This window comes from Candoia aspera, chromosome 1, assembly GCF_035149785.1.
Source record: "Candoia aspera isolate rCanAsp1 chromosome 1, rCanAsp1.hap2, whole genome shotgun sequence".
NCBI lineage: Eukaryota > Metazoa > Chordata > Lepidosauria > Squamata > Boidae > Candoia > Candoia aspera.
The window spans coordinates 274,129,126-274,145,627 of NC_086153.1; the positions used below are offsets into that span (position 1 = coordinate 274,129,126).

General features: G+C 37.2%; 1 protein-coding gene across 13 annotated transcripts in view; it reads left to right on the forward strand.

The window, feature by feature from the left end:
• Positions 1-16,502, forward strand: part of GPHN (gephyrin) — a 276,493-nt gene that overhangs the window by 227,415 nt on the left and 32,576 nt on the right. For all 13 annotated transcript variants that reach the window (XM_063289771.1, XM_063289780.1, XM_063289767.1 and 10 more), the window contains one exon: positions 15,263-15,305. In XM_063289771.1, coding sequence (XP_063145841.1) covers positions 15,263-15,305 — 43 coding nt within the window. The remainder of the gene's footprint in view (positions 1-15,262; positions 15,306-16,502) is intronic.

A 16,502-nucleotide genomic window follows, 5' to 3' on the forward strand; every position in this document is an offset into this window, starting at 1 on the left:
TTGAACCTCTTGACAAGAAATTGTAGTGATATTTTGTTTGTGATAGAGAACAGCCTTCTAAGCTCATTTTCACTAAATATACTATAAATGAAATTTAAAATTGCATATTTGTATACAAGTATAAATAAAATTACGAAGTAATAATGTTATATTTACTGAGATTTCAAGCAACTCTAATACTTCAGCCTGGTAATATCTCATGAATTAAACATTCTCCAATCCATTGTTTTTTCTGTAGGTGAATTGTAATATTTTCTCATACAACTTTCAGATGTGTACTTCATATTTATCTTGATATGATCCAGGCTGTTGATAAACAGATCAGTATATTCTTTTTTTGCAACATTGTCTAGTCATCTGTATTATTTCACATATAGGTTATTTTTGTGGATGTTAAATTTGGGGGTCTTTATTGAATACTGATAGCTTCCCTACCAGTTTTGTCATATGTATTTACACAATATTTGCCAATGAAATAGAGTCTTTTGGCTATTATTTTTGGCTATTTAGTACTACTGGCGTGTTCCAGCCCTCTGTGCTCAGACCCAGGCCCTGGACAGCAGGCCCAGTGAGGCCCTGGCTTTCGGCTGCTGCTTCTTAACGCCAGGTCAGTTAACAACAAGGCCCCCCTTATACATGATCTGATCATTGAGGAGGGGACAGACCTGGCGTGTATTACCAAGACCTAGCTGGGCCCAGAAGGGGGGGGGTGCCCCTTTTGGAAATGTGCCCGGACAGGTTTATGGTATGGCACCACCCGAGACTTCAGGGCAGGGGAGGAGAGGTGGCTGTTCTCATCTGGGAGTCTGTAGTGGCCTCCAGGGGTGCTGCTCCACCAGTGGCCGGTTGTGAGACCCTGTTCTTCAAATTGGGTTCCCAAGAACAGTTGGGAGTGTTGCTACTGTACCAGCCTCCCTGCTGCGTAGCAACCTCCCTGCCTGAGCTGCTGGAGGCCATCTCGGGGTTGGTGGTGGAGTTCCCCAGACTTATGGTTCTGGGGGACTTCAACCTGCCATCCCTGAGGTGTGCCTCAGAGGTGGCTTGGGAGTTCATGGCCACCATGGCAGCCATGGGCCTGTCCCAGATTATTCGGGACCTGACTCAAGACAGTGGCCTCACGCCAGACTTGGTTTTCTTGTCAGAGCAATGGCAATGAGATCTGAGGGGAGAGTTAAATCTACCTCCCTTGTCATGGTCAGATCATGCCCTGGTGACCTTGAGATTCTCCTCCCTCCCTCCGCAGGGATGCAGGACCCATTCGATTGGTCCACCCCTGGCAACTGATGGACCCGGTAAGGCTTCAGAGGGGGCTGGGGGTTATACCTGAGGATCTGCTGCATGGTCCAGCAGAGACCCTGGCTGCTGCCTGGAATAGGAAGGTGGCTAGGGCCTTGGACAGGATTGCGCCTGTGCGACCTCTCTTGACCTATTGAACCCGACACTCCCTGTGGTTTATGGAGGAGCTGAGGGTTCTGAAGAGGATCAAGAGACGTCTAGAGTGCTGCTGGAGGAAGACAAAGACCGACTCCAACCAAACACAAGCTGGAGCCACGATTAAGGCCTACCTTGTGGCGATAAGTGTGGCAAAACCTCAGTATTTCTCAGCTCTTTTTGCATCTGCAGAATGCTGTCCGACGGCCCTGTTTAAGATCACTTGATCCCTTCTGGGGAAGGAGGGCCCAGTGACCCACCTACAGGGCCATGCAGAAGAGTTTTCTGGGCATCTGGAGGACAAATTGCTTGGATCCATTCCAAGTTGGATGCCAAGCATGAGACATGGTCTGTAGAGATGCCTGGGGAACATACTTTCCTGGTTATCTGGGAATGGTTTGACCCTGTTGGGCCCAAGGAAGTGGCCAGGATCCTCCAGACTGTAAATGCCACCACTTGTCAATTAGATCCCTGTCCGTCCTGTCTTGTGAGGGCAGCTCAGGAGGTGACGTGGGTGGGTCCAGGCGATGGTGAATTCATCCTTGAGGGAGGGAGTGTTTCCAGCTGCTTTTAAAGAGGTGCTGGTGCACCCCCTCCTCAAGAAACCACCACTGGGCCCCACTGTACTGGACAATTTTCATCCAGTCTCCAACCTCCCCTTTTTAGGGAAGGTGGTTGAAAAAGTGGTGGTGTTGCAGCTCCAGAGGACCGTGGATGAAACGGATTATCTGGACCCTTTTCAGTCGGGTTTCAGGCCTGGATATGGGATGGAAACAGCTTTGGTTGAACTTTTGGATGATCTCTGACGGGAGCGGGATGGAGGCAGTGCATCCATCCTTGCTCTTCTTGACCTTTCAGTGGCTTTCAATACTATTGACCATGGTATCCTTTTGGGTCGGCTCAGGGAGCTGAGGGTGGGCGGTGTGGTTTTGCGCTGGTTCACCTCCTTCCTCCAGGGCCAGTCCCAATCTGTGGTGATAGGGAGCGAGAGATCCAGCCCACGGCCTCTCCTTTGTGAGGTGCCACAGATTTTGGTACTCTCTTCGCTCCTCTTTAATATCTACATGAAACAGCTGGGTGAGGTCATCAGTCACCATGGGATGATGTATCATCAATATGCTGATGATACCCAATTATACTGTACATCTCCATCTCGTGTGACTTAAGTGAAGCTGTGGCCACCCTGTCTTGCTTCCTGGAGGCTGTAGGGGTCTGGATGGGGAACAACAGACTTCAGCTGAACCATGGTAAGATGGAGTGGCTGTGGTTGGGGGGCCCTCGATATCCAGGAAATTACCATGTTTGGTGCTGGATGGGGTTGCACTGCCCCAGACAGACCCAGTGTGGAACCTGGGGGTTCTCCTGAACTTGCAGCTCCTACTCGAAGAGCAGGTGGTAGCCGTGTCCAGGGGAGCCTTTGCTCAACTTCATGTTGTGTGCCAGCTACACCCCTTCCTGGATCACAAGTCCCTCCAGTCAGTCAGTCATGCCCTGGCGATCTCCCATGTATTGTAATGCGCTGTACATGGGGCTACCCTTGAAGAGCATCCGGAAGCTACAGCTGGTCCAGAATGCGGCCGTGAGAACAGTTTTAGGAGCCCCATAGATGGCCCATATAACAGCTCTGCTACGCAAGCTGCATTGGGTGCCAGTCTGCTTTTGAGTTCAATTCAAGATGTTGGTTATCACCTTTAAAGCCCTACATGGCATGGGTCCAGGTTACCTGAGGGACCGCCTCACCCCCATCACATCAACCCATCCCACCCGATCATGCAGAGAGGACTCTCATGGACCCTGTCCGTGAGAGATTGTTGATTGGTGTGGTCCAGGAGGAGGGCCTTCTCTGCCATAGCTTCTGCCCTTTGGAATAAGCTGCCCCCAGATAAGGCAAGCCCCCACTCTCCCTGACATAGCCCCAGGAAATGTTAACAAGACTGTGATTTCGCCATCTTGGGTTTAGATTTTAGATTTTAGAGTTTTTATTATATTTGTATATTTATATTTTTATAATGTATCTTTTTAATTTATATTTAACTGCTTTTGTTTTAAATTCTTTGTAAACCACCCAGAGTCGCTTTCGAGATGGGTGGCGTAAAAAACCAATAAATAAATAAATATTATTTTTACTATTTGACATTTTTAAACCACCGAAGCTCTTCGGACAGTTTACAATAAAACACACTAAAATACAACTTATATAATAACGTATACAATAAAAGGAAATAAAAAGCAAAGTAAACGATTATCTTGTAGCTGTTACTCTTTATAATAAAAGAAAAGCTGAACATTAAATGACACTGTTCTTCCTATTAATGGTTGCTTTCTAACCTGTTTCTTACCTTAGCTATTGGCAATATGGGCAATGCAGTGTGAAAATTATTCTTAACTTAGAATTCATCAGTTAAGACAGTCATTTTTTTTCCATCATGTGGAACTCGTAAGGGTACTTCTTTCCTTGCTATTATTTATTTTATGTAAAATAAGTCTTTGCCAGTAATCATTATTTCTTTGTGAGATTTATATTCTACCTCATTAAGATACTCCTTTATAGAACACTTTTTAAAATAAGTGATCCTTTGGGTCTCTTCCAGCACAGAAAAAAGTCTTAACTCTATATTTGTTTATTTGTTTTAAATGCTACTGGCCTTTTTTTTCCCCCAGAAGAACATAAAACCATCATATAAACTTTTCTGACATGTGTTGCATAACTTCCTGATTGTGTGCACTCACTGAACACATTGGAATTTCTTGCTGACTAACATATCAGCAAGGAACTAAGTGAATCTTACGATCTTTGTTCAAATATATTTGACTATCTGTACATTTTTCAGACTCTTTTTAAGAATTAAAAATATAGGAGCATGCCTTTCCAAGACATGCGCATTTTACTTCTTCCTTTCCATACGTAGGCCTTTAACAAAGGTTTGCTTGATCAGAAGAAATATTGTATGCTGTCTCTTCTTAACTTTTATCATACTAGTTTATGGGATACTGAGATTTATTTTCTATATTGCAAGCCATTTCTTCTCAGCTACGTATTTTAGAACGTGCTTCAGGTTCAGCATATAACATCCTTTCTCATAATAGCTTATTTTATAAATCTAGCATCTTCAGTTATAAGTTTGCCAGTTCCTCTAGTCCAGGGCATATCTTAATTGTGCTTTATCATAGTTTTGGTCTCATTTCTCTTCCATATCTAAAGTTACTCTTTTTCAGATCAAGCATTAATTTTATGTCTACTTTTATTGAAGATGACTCATTCACTTATCATTGAAAGATAGTATCAGTTAAGTTTTCATATACTTTGGAAGTATTAATGCAGACTAAAGCTTCCAATCTGAAAACTGTTTCTAACAAAATATGAGATACCTGTGGTTTTTTTTACTAGAAGTAGTATTCTTAATGCTATTTAATTTGTACAATTACTGCTTTTTTCTTTGTTACCGAGTAGTACAGTCTTGGCAGTTTTTGTTTTTGTTTTTTTGGTAAATGTGCAGAATTGTTTGACATCCAAGCCCATTTTTCATGTTATCAATTAATTTATCATAGTATCTATTACAAATTCTTCTCTGGTAGATAGTTTGTACTGCACCTTAGATGAAATCAGGAACAGAATCCATTTTTCTATCAATCCTGTATTACTTTTTTTAGTGTACTTCTGTAACAAGGAAACAAGGAGAAATATGAGTTATCATAAACCTTTCTCTAGCTGCTTGAACAGAATTTAAATATTTCATCTACAAACATGACTAATACAGGGAAAAAGTTGAACTTCCTTGTCTGTCAGTCCTATTGCTGTTAAATCATGTATTTGCTGGTCTTGTTCAGAAGGATAAAGTAATGGCACAATTAAATGAACAAGGTGATACCTTCTTTCTCTTGAGGAAGGAGATACCACAAGTTGTTAAGAAGAAAAATAACTGAGCAACTTTCATTAGTTTAATTTTATGAAACCATTTGTCTTTGGTCATTTTTTCTGTCAGCTGTTTATCCTGCATATTCCTTTCTGTGAATCTTTCTCACTTTCTGAAATCCCTTTTAACTTCAACTTATTAGACAACATACAAGTATGAACCAACTGACATTTTAAAAAGTAAAATATAATCATTTTTCTCCAAAGGGCAAATTGCAAGCATATTATATTACTGATTCAGTGTTTACATTGGGGGGGGCACTTGAGTATCTTAAACTTGGTCCATTAAGCCCTTTCAGATTCAAAGCAGAAAGTTCTTGAAACTTTTACTCAACACTTTTTTTAGGTATTTTGATGAATCTATACTTGAAATTTATACATGGAAGAACGTGTTTGCACAGTTGTTTCCATCAATACTGTTTGTACTTGCATTAAGTAGCACTATGGCTTAAACACTAAAATAGAATTAGCCCCAATTCTTCTTTAGCAGTATAGTACACATGCAAATATTATAAGTTGTAGATCAAGATGTTGTGGAAAAAGTTAATACACTTTTCATACAAATGTCATTCATTGTCAGCTGAAAATCTCTGCATTTAGTTAATAGGAAATTCTAATAGTCTTTATTGTAAACAGAGTCCCCACTTTGAGGGGAAATGGGCGGTGGCGAAATTTAATAAATAAATAAAATAATTCGGGGTGTTAGGAAAAAAGGCTATATCATACTCGATATGTGGACATGTGAAAAACAGTCTGCATCTCAAAATAAGAGTCACCACTAATTTACATCCCTGAGGGTTTTTATTATTTATTTATTTGCATATTATAGGCAGATTTCCTTTTTTTAATAAGAATTTTATTAAGTTTCAAACAAAGAGAAAAGCTACAGAAAAACAAAAAACTACAAAGAAAAATAAAGAAAAAACTAAAAAAGTGTAGAAATATAAGAGAAAAAATTTTTGAAGTTACAAAAAGAGGTGACTTCTGACTTTTAACAGTAAGGATATACAAAAATTTCCATAATCAATCCCTTACTGTATATTAAACCAAAATCACATTATTTCTATAAATCATTCCATGGGCACATTGTAAAAATCACTAAATACAGTTACTCCCTTCCCTTATATTAAAAGAAAAAAATTATATAAACCTCCTAATCAACTTCTCCACCCCAAAGATAACATTTATTTAATTATTTCCTTCCTACTACTATTCTATACATTTCTGTCTACTCTAATAAAGATCAAACTAAAAAACATATAAATTGTCTGCCATTGTACTTGATAATTCAACAATTTTAATAATCCTAATCATATTAAACCCAAAACCATCGAGATAGAAATTTATTTTTTATTATACCTTAATCTTAATCCAAATCATTAAAGATAAATGAAATCAGCCAAACCCTAAAAGCAATCCAGATAAATATTCTGAAACCCTTATCCCACTTCAAAATAAACCAAAGCCTTTACATATTCCCACAATGTACACAGAGGTTTTCTCTTGAAAAAATCAAACAGCCCAAATGCCCCCCTGAAAAAATCTGACTTCTCTTCAACAGACCTCCCATACATAATAACCCCTTCTTTTCCATGGCATTCCACCAGAAGATCAATTTCACTTGTGGCTTGCAACTCGCTCTCTCCCTTAAATTTCTCCAACTGGACTATCCAATCTTCATCCAGCATTTCAACAGAAATCCCGATCTCACTCTTAGGAGAAACATTTTTGTCACTATTAAATCCCTCAGTTTCATCCATGACATTCCCGACCAGATGACACATTTTAGACCTCATATTTTCCACAATGCCCTGAATGACTTGCATAAAAACTTGATAGGAGTCAGAAAGAATCTGTTTAAAATCTTGGTAGAAGTCAGAGAAAGTCTGCTGAAAATCCTCCATGTCTCATGCGGTTGATTATGGCACCCCTAGGAGCTTAACCAGCAAAAGTCAAAGATATGACAGAATTCCAGAATGTGTTTACACAAGTGAAAGTGAGATAGCAGAGAGTTCCCCAGGGAAAGTAGAAGCAGAAAACTGAAAGTTCAAAACAGCCGATTCAACATTTGAAGATATTAGCATAGAAAAATGCTAATATGTTCACATTTACTATAAAAATAATAACAGGGAAACAATTATTTACTCTCAATCCTCCTAATACTTGGAGGGAAAACAAAGTCCAAAACTTTTAAAAAAATTTAATCCCAAAAACAATGATAAGCACCAAGAGAGCTCCTCCTTGCTGTAGAAAGCCTCTCTTAGGGTACGCGTACTTAAAAGAAATATAAATTGGGTGATTTAGAAATGTGGGGGTCAGTCTTAGTGTCCCTTTAATACAGAGCAGCTTGGAAAATGGTGATGTCCCAGCCTCCTGGCTGGCTCTTACCAGTCAAATGCGAAACACTGTTTGCGATCTTCTGGCTGCAAGCAGCCATCCGGAGGACAGATGGGGTGATTCCAGGTGTTTTCCTTTTTCTGGGAAAGCACTCCTGGGCTTCAGGAAAAACCCTGAGCCCGAAAAAACTGCTGCATTGTCAGTTCTGCCCGCTGAGCCCGCGAGCACAGCTGTTCAGTCCACCATGTCCCCACCAGAAGTCCCCATTATAGGCAGATTTCCAAGGCAAAAATTTCTCAGGTATGCATACAAAAAATACATAAAACAGCCATTTCAACCAAGCAATCAACTTTTATCTTGTGATTTACAGCAAATACTACATAACAAAAAGGCAGTAGTATCTAGAGCATTGATGACATAGGAGAGTTAGACTACATCTAATCAAAATTAAAATTAACTAAATACTTACATTCAGCTCAGCTCCTGGCGATTTCATGAACACATCAGGTAGTTTTCTTGGCAACGGCATGGAAAGTGCTTTGCTATTGCCTTCTCCTGGAATGGTTTTTATTACTCAACCTAGGATCCACTAGCAGTTTCCCATCAAACATTGCTTGATCTTATTCAGCTTCTGAGTCCAGACAAGGTTAGTCGGTTGCTGCCATTTGCTCAGGCTTCAGAATTTTATGTTGTTGGTCTTCTTTTACCCTGTCCAAAATAACTTTTTGTTTACAATCCAGTTCCAACTAGACTGGAAATTACAGAGCTAATTGAAAAGAGGCAATCCCCTCAAGAGAAAAATTAACTTTAAGCAAAAATGTAAAATGACAATTCATTCTCTAGTCTCCTCTTTTGGAAATCCCTGCTTCGTATGGAGGACCACCAAGAACTATCCTTCTCAGAAACTTAGAATAAACTTAATATGATAACATTGTAAATGCCTCATATAAGAGCAGAGTTAGCACTTGTCTGCACATTTTGTGTAATGTAGTCAGTTTGAGACCACCTATGTGAAGCTTACTATATCACCTACAAATGCTTAAAAACATGCCACTTTTTTGATCTTACGAGCTTTAGTGAACCAGTTTGTCTTCTTAGACTTTATTTTTAAAGATTATATTTTTGGCCTTGTTATAATTAATCAGCAAAGATTCCTCTTCATAGAAAACAGCCAATGATTGCACTGCTCTCATTAGTTCAGTGGATGATTGTTATAAAAATTGCTTTATCATCCATATTAGATAGTTGCGGCACTGAAACTTCTTTATTTTCTAACTTTGGGAGACTGTTAAATAATTTCAGTGTATGATTTATCTGGGTAAGATTTGCACAAAAAAGAACAACAGTTCTTACATGTTTTTGCAGAAGTCACAGGTCATCAAGTTCTTTGCAAAACGTAACATGACCTTTTCATGAATTTCTTTACATTAGATATATTTATAATAATATATATTATCATATAATAATATGTAATATTATATATATATATATATAAAATATACTTTCTAAAAAAAGAACTTTATTATTTTTTATAGTTAAAGTACAAAATAGAAAATATAGTAAAGATAGAAAATAGAACCAAAAAGAAAAAAGAAAAAACTATAAAAGTGCAAGTAGATAGAAAACAGCAATGGAAAGTGACTTCCAACTTTCTCCAATACAGATATATTTACAGATATAGTCTCTTACCATTAACTAAACCATAATAACATTACTTCTATTAAAACAAACCATTTAATCACTAAAACCCAAGGTCAAAACTTCATTTTTTTCCAACACAAGCAAGTACTCTAAAAGTGGTTGCCGAGTAGATATAAATCCAGAAACAGAATGTTTTCTTATTAGTGCTGTTAATTTAGCCATCTGAGCCAAATCCATTAATTTAACAATCCAGTATTCAACCATAGGTATTTGTGGATCTTTCCATCGTTGTGCCTATAAAAGTCTTGCAACTGTAATAATGTATAAAAGCAAAACTCCGTATTGTTTCTCTAGCTCCTTCTCCATCAAACCCAAAAGAAACAGTTCTGTTTTTTTTTTTAATTATTATTATTATATACTGATGCATTATTGAAACGTATACTTAATGCTCTTTGGGCATTACCAAAGCAGTGTCTCAGACTCATTTGTATCAATTGTCCAATTAACTGGCAGCACTTTATTTTAAATTTTAGCAAGAAATTTGCCGATAGGATAGACATAGACAATAGATCTGGATGGAATCTATAGAAATGCTTCTTCATCACATTCAGTGCTCTGCAGGAATCATTGCTGACTGAATTCAGAACTGTTATTCAGCTGGTAGTTATCCAGGAACATTTTAGATAACAGGTGTCAGAGATGTGGTCCCAAATATTAATATGTGTTGAAGCATGAATGTGGCTAATGCAAAATATAACTGTTGTATTTAAATTAACAATTTTAAACTAAATAAAAAATGTTTTATCATAATTTTAGGAGGTATTTTATTTTATTTTTTTATTTAGTTCAGTACTCATGGAAAAATAAAATAAATTTGTGTCAGGCTAAAATACTACTCTTTGCCACAGTCCTTAAGATAGTCATATCGTCGAGCTCTGTTCCTGGTGACTACATGGACATATCCATTAAATTATCTTGGCAATAGGGCAGAAGTGGTTTTCCATTCCCTTTTTCCAAGATAGTTTCTGGCCTCCCAAACTATTCTATAACCCTGGAATTTCCTAGTAGTGTCCCATTCATGTACTAACCAGATCTGGCCCTTCTTAGCTTCCCAGCCCAGGCAAAGTAGGCCAGCTACTGCCATCTGCTGAAACAGGCAGTAAATGTTCTGTGTTAATGCAAACCTGGAATGCGAGCTATATAGATGAATCTCTTGTTTATAAATTGAATCTAATGTTTTGATGTTAGTTAGGAAAAAATAACTCTCACATCATAATTGCTTCTGTGCTTTGTTTATCTTGCTTCCTTCATTATAGCTTACCTAATCCATGACATTTTCCTCTATCTTGGCTAATACTCTGTGTATGTATATATGTACAGTATGTATGTATAGGTCTACTGAGTTGGAGTTCTGGTGATGCTTCTACATATTACATGTCTCTATGATGATGAATAGTATTTTTTTCCATAAATACTATCTTTCCATTGTTCTTGAAAAATCACTTTCTATCAGTGGGAAAGTTTGTTTTGATATCTGTATTCCCTGTATTGTATTAAGCATGAGCCAAAAAGTTCTTTAGAATTAGTTTTTCATGTGAAGTTAAAAATTCTTCCATCTTTGTGTAGGATTTTATTTTAATTCTTAACTTCTAACTGTACTACTCTGTGCTAATCTCGTTATGATATAGTAAGGTAAGTAATTTCTTGAAACTTTCCTGAAGATTATAGACACATGTTCAAAGTTTTTCCTCAGCTTCCTTATACTGTGGTTTTGGTTTGGTAAAACTGATTACCTTTTTTGTTTTAATTTTTCTGTTTAGCATGAATATTTCATAACCTTTCTTTCATAGCACTCGGGGCACTATGAATTTATATGAAAGATGAAAGATGGACTTTTAAAACTTACATTTATCACTGTCACAGAGTTCAGCTCTATCATAGTTGGTCTTTTTGTTAATAGGTATTATATATTCATTATTTTCTATCCTTCAATTTCTTAATTTCCGCTGTGGCTTAATATTCATTTCTATAGATTTATTACTTAGCATTTACAAGAGTGGACAGATGTAACTTCAAAACCATGAAAACAGTTGATCGTTTTTAAAAAATATTTTCACTTGAACAACAGGATGTAGTTGTAATGTGCCTGAAGCTCTTTTTCTAATTGGAACTCAGAGCAAAGGAAAGAAAAAAAAATACATTTGAAAGTATAATACAGAAGACATGCACATGTTATTTTCTCTGGAACGACTTGCTGGGGGAAAAGGGTTAAATCAGCAGAACCCTGTACATATTTGTTTAAAAGAAAGATCCATTATATTCAGACATATCACAAAATGGAAACCATTATGATGTTGACAAAAATAGTCATATCAATTGTCTGTATAGTGATTTTTCTTCGGATACGACCAGAATAATATAGGTGGTAGCCATATTGCTACTCATACAACATTTTGGTAATACATGATTCATAATGCTTTGGATATTCAGAGAAGCACAGGAAACAAGACATATTTTTCTTGTATTCTACCTCTTGTGATTTATCACATAATTTTCAAAATAAACCATTTGCTACTTGCCTTGTAGTAAGATGTCCAAGGTGTTCATCAGGGGGATGGAAAAAGCGGCAGAAGTTCTTTCATATATTACATTTGGAAATACACGGGAGGCAGGCACATATTTTTCCTATTCCCCAAGTTTCTTATACATATGTAGCCATTTTTATATAAAACCTGTGTTAAGATAGAAGATAATAGTATTCAATATATTAAAATGGAAACACTAACTAGGCTTCTTATTAGATAGGGTTTCAGCTAAATGAAATCTGCAAAACTGATTTTTATCCCATGCAGCTTTATATCATCACTGCTTGTATGGACAGAAGATAATGTTTCCTAATGCTAATCTGATAATTACATGAGTGGTAAACTGAGAATTCAGTTCTACAGTAAGATTCTCCCAAACAGTCCACAGTTGTTGTTTTAACAGCAGATGACTCAACATACGAGTTTCAGCTGCATTGTCATTATACATTTCTTGGTTTTGCCCCTGCACTAGCTCCACTGTAAATGCGAAGGGCTTAAAGATGAACTCAGGCAGAACAGAGACTACAAAGTGACAGAAACTATTACTGTTCCAAGGAGCTGTTTGCCACTTGCAAACGTTTGTGCTTGGGTTTGGGGATCCTTCTGTTTTTATACTTCATTGCAGATACTCTTGATTTCCTTTTTTGCTACTTCGTTACTGTCATTAACATCACTTCCTTTTCTATGTTGTATGGATCATATTTGTTTTTCCATTTATCATTCCCCAGATTGTCTCCATGTTTTGTTCCTATATTTTTCCTGATAGGTCTCTGGTTTAAATGCTTTTGATATTGCCCAATTATTGTTTTTCCACTTGTGCAAGGAGCACATTTTTTAAAAATGACACCATTTTAGAGCTGCAGTCCACAAGATTCCCCCCCCCCAATTCTCATTCATGCTTATCAGGCACATACACACATTCAGATTGTGCACACATGTATTATTTAAGAATTTTGGCCCATAATCTTTTTACCTTTACCTAAGGGGAAAAAATAATCTGTTCTGTTAGGTTTTATTATTGCTTTGATTTCAATCATCCTGGAAAAGTTGAGATAGGGAGAGAGCAACAAATCTGGACCACTTTTTTAATTGAAACTCTTATTGTGTAATTATGGTAGGAAAGTTTGGCTTGTTTTTGGTTTTGATTTTTTTGATTTTTTAAATATAACTTTTTTTCCAGGAAAGGACAACCATAAGCTACCATAAGTTGGAACATTGTCTTAAGTTATTTCATTGCAATGAATAGATTTATGTTAATGGCACAAATTCAAACTGTCTTTGGGGCAAGCTGCTGTGGAACGGAAGAGGTTTTTTTTTTTTAAAAATCCATAAATATTTCAGCTTTATACAAGACATAGTTTTGTACTCAGAAGCAGCTGCAGGATCAGATCACAGGTCTCCTTTTTTCCCCCTCAATAATGTTTGCCACCTCAGTACTTTTCATGTTAAATGTGCTTAATTGACAGGTAAAATTAGAATCTGGATTCCAAATTTTAAGTTGCTGCTTTTCCTTTTAGAAGAAACAAATATTTGGAAATATAGGCTGTGATATTAATAGAACATATGAACTTTACTCCCTGATTCATAGATCTTTGAAAAATGTTTTACTGTCAAGCTCCTAACAACAAAATACAACCTAGCAAGAAATATTCTCAATGAGTACCATTAGTTAGATTTATTGTCAAGAAATTAAGAGGTTCATAGGAATGCAGAGTTGGAAGGCACTGTGGAGGTCTCCTAATGCAATCACCTGTCCAGGGCAGGAATCCTCATACCACCCCAGACAAATCACTGCCCAGCATTTGCTTGATAACCTCCAGTGGTGGAGCACCCACAACTTAAGAAGCAGGTTGTTCCACTGTTAAATAGCTCTCATGGTCAGAAAATTCCTCTTGATTTCACCCTTGGATCTCCCTCTGCAAAACTTCTACCCACTGATTCTTGTCCTATTCTCAGGTAAGTCCATACCCTTTTCCCTGTGATAGCCCTTCAGTATTTGCTATCATGCTTCCCTTAGCCTTGCTTTCTTTAAACTAAACATACCCAGTTTAGGATATGTTTAGGTTAATATACAGAAGGCATAGGGATTGAATATATATACACACATACACATATACATGCATACATACAGAGAAGGTACAGAATAGTATAATATGCAGAATCTTGGAAATGGAATAAGCCAAACTCTAGCATTCATTTATTATCCATTAGACTAGAGTCTCTGAGACCCACTTGAAACTGTTATTCCCGGCTATGCATCCCAACCGATCTAATAAATGAAGGAACGAAAAAGATACCTTGTCTCTCATAAGTCCTGTGTAAACACATTCTGGTTAATTTCTTAAAAAGGGCCTTCTAGTAAATGATAATACAGATAGCCCTCACTTAACGATGGTAACTGGGACCGGAATTTCCATCTAAGTGATGCAGTTGTAAAGTGCAAGGTTATGTGACCATGCCGCTTAGTGACACAGTTCCAGCAGTCCCCAGTTACCATCATTAAGCAAATCACGAGTCATTAAGTGAGTACCTCACGTGACCATGACTTCCAACTTCCTGACATCTTCTCTGTTGACTTTGCTTGTGGGAATCCAGCAGTCAGAAATCGCAGTTGAGACTGCGGGACGCTGCACCAGTCAGAAATCTGGGCTGGTTGCCAAGCACCCAGATCACGATCACATGACTGCAGGGGCACTGTGCTGGCCAGAACTTCAAGGACCAGTCATAAATACCACTCATTCAGCACCGTCGTAAGTTTGAATAGTCGCTGAACAACTACTCATTAACCGAGGACCACCTGTATAGTCCTTAGAGGTGTTATGTTTTAGATAATAACATCAAACCAAAAGTTTTCAAAATAAACTTTGAAGAAATTTGTGCTCAGGAAAGAATAATTGATCAAATTGTGAAACAAATGAGCTAAAAATGTTAAGTACAGTGTTTATTTTATCTTTCCTGTTTTAAATAATCTATCAAAATCAGTTTCAAGTGTCTCCAAGAATATTTTATTTATTTGTTTGTTTGAAGTAAAATATAGATTTCATTACATTTCGCTCATGAATATATTCGTAATAAGGTAATATGTAAATATGTCATTGAAACTGAATATATATATTTAAATTATGAAGGTTAAACTTTAAACAAAAATTGTGTTCTATATATTGGTTTAATTTCTGTTGATTATATTTAATTCAGACTGTTAAACAACAGTTTGTTAAATATAAGCTGTGTAAGAAGGAATTTAAGAAATGAACTACAGCCTCTCTCTCCAGGTCCCAGGAGCTTGCCCAATGTATTCCTATAGTCACTTTATAATGTTTGTTCTGCCTCATCAGTTCTGCCCTTTTCTCTACAGGTCCAGTCCAGGTGCAGCAGTAAGGAGAACATCCTCCGAGCCAGTAAGTGTTGCATCTTTGTATTCTTCCAGTGGAGTGCAATACCTCTGTGGTATCTAAGGCACAGTTTTGTTGGAATGTATTCTGTGAAAGCATAGAATGTGATGCATCTGGACTTCTTTTAAATCTACTTTCTAGGCTTTTATCTCTCCAGAATATACTCGACTATATGTGTAAATGCCTGAGGAGATCTCAGTAGACAGGCTGAAGGATACACAAAATACATACTGTATCCATAGGTCATGAGTAGATGTTCTGTGACTTACATACTTGTAAAGCCATGATTAAAATATATAATAAAACGTAAAATAAATATTTTGCATAGATATTTCCTACCATCATGATATATAGGAACAATTTCTGGAAGAGAGGAAGGAAGCCAATGTCAGTTCTCTGACTGCTTTCAGGCTAATGGTGGAATACGGTTTAATGTTACATGAAGAAACCTTGGACTCATACATTTCTGATCTTTCAAGCAGACCAGAAACTGACATTTATTTTCTGTAAGCTACATATTAATTATATGTATAATTATACATATAAATTATACATATTACAATTATACATAATTATACTTATAAATTATATGTATAAACTGGTTAATTTTAATTAAGGTTTACTGAACCAAGTTGGCTTCATAAATCATTAAAACAGGTTTGTCCATAATGCTAAACTGTGACTAGTTAAAAAGCAGAAGTTTATAGAAGTGGAGAAGCAAAAAAAAGCAAAAGTTTATAGAAGTGAAGAAGAACCCAAGACTTGATCATGCAATGACAAATTATGTTTTATTTCAAGTTTAGATGCAGTGATCCACCATTCTAGGATCTGTATGAATGAGCAAGGAAACACTGTTGCAATATACTCTTTTCTATGTTTTACATTCGTACCTTGAAGTAATGCAGTGGACTAAGCACAGATGGAAGTGGTGAAATGTTCCATGTGCACTTCTAAAGTAACCTGGCAAGAACTCAGTAGACAGAATTTTATGATAAATGAGCCTTTACAGATCATGTAGAGGGCACAGGGAATGACCTTGAGGGATAGGAGGAACAGCTGCTTTCAAGACAAAGGTCAGATAAAAGAGGGCTGAGACTAGGGCAGAAATGTAACCTGAGAAAATGTCTCAGACAAGGCCCTCCCTAGTTCTCACAAAGAATGGGAGGGAGAGGGGAAGAATGTTCAGACTTGCAAGATTCTGTT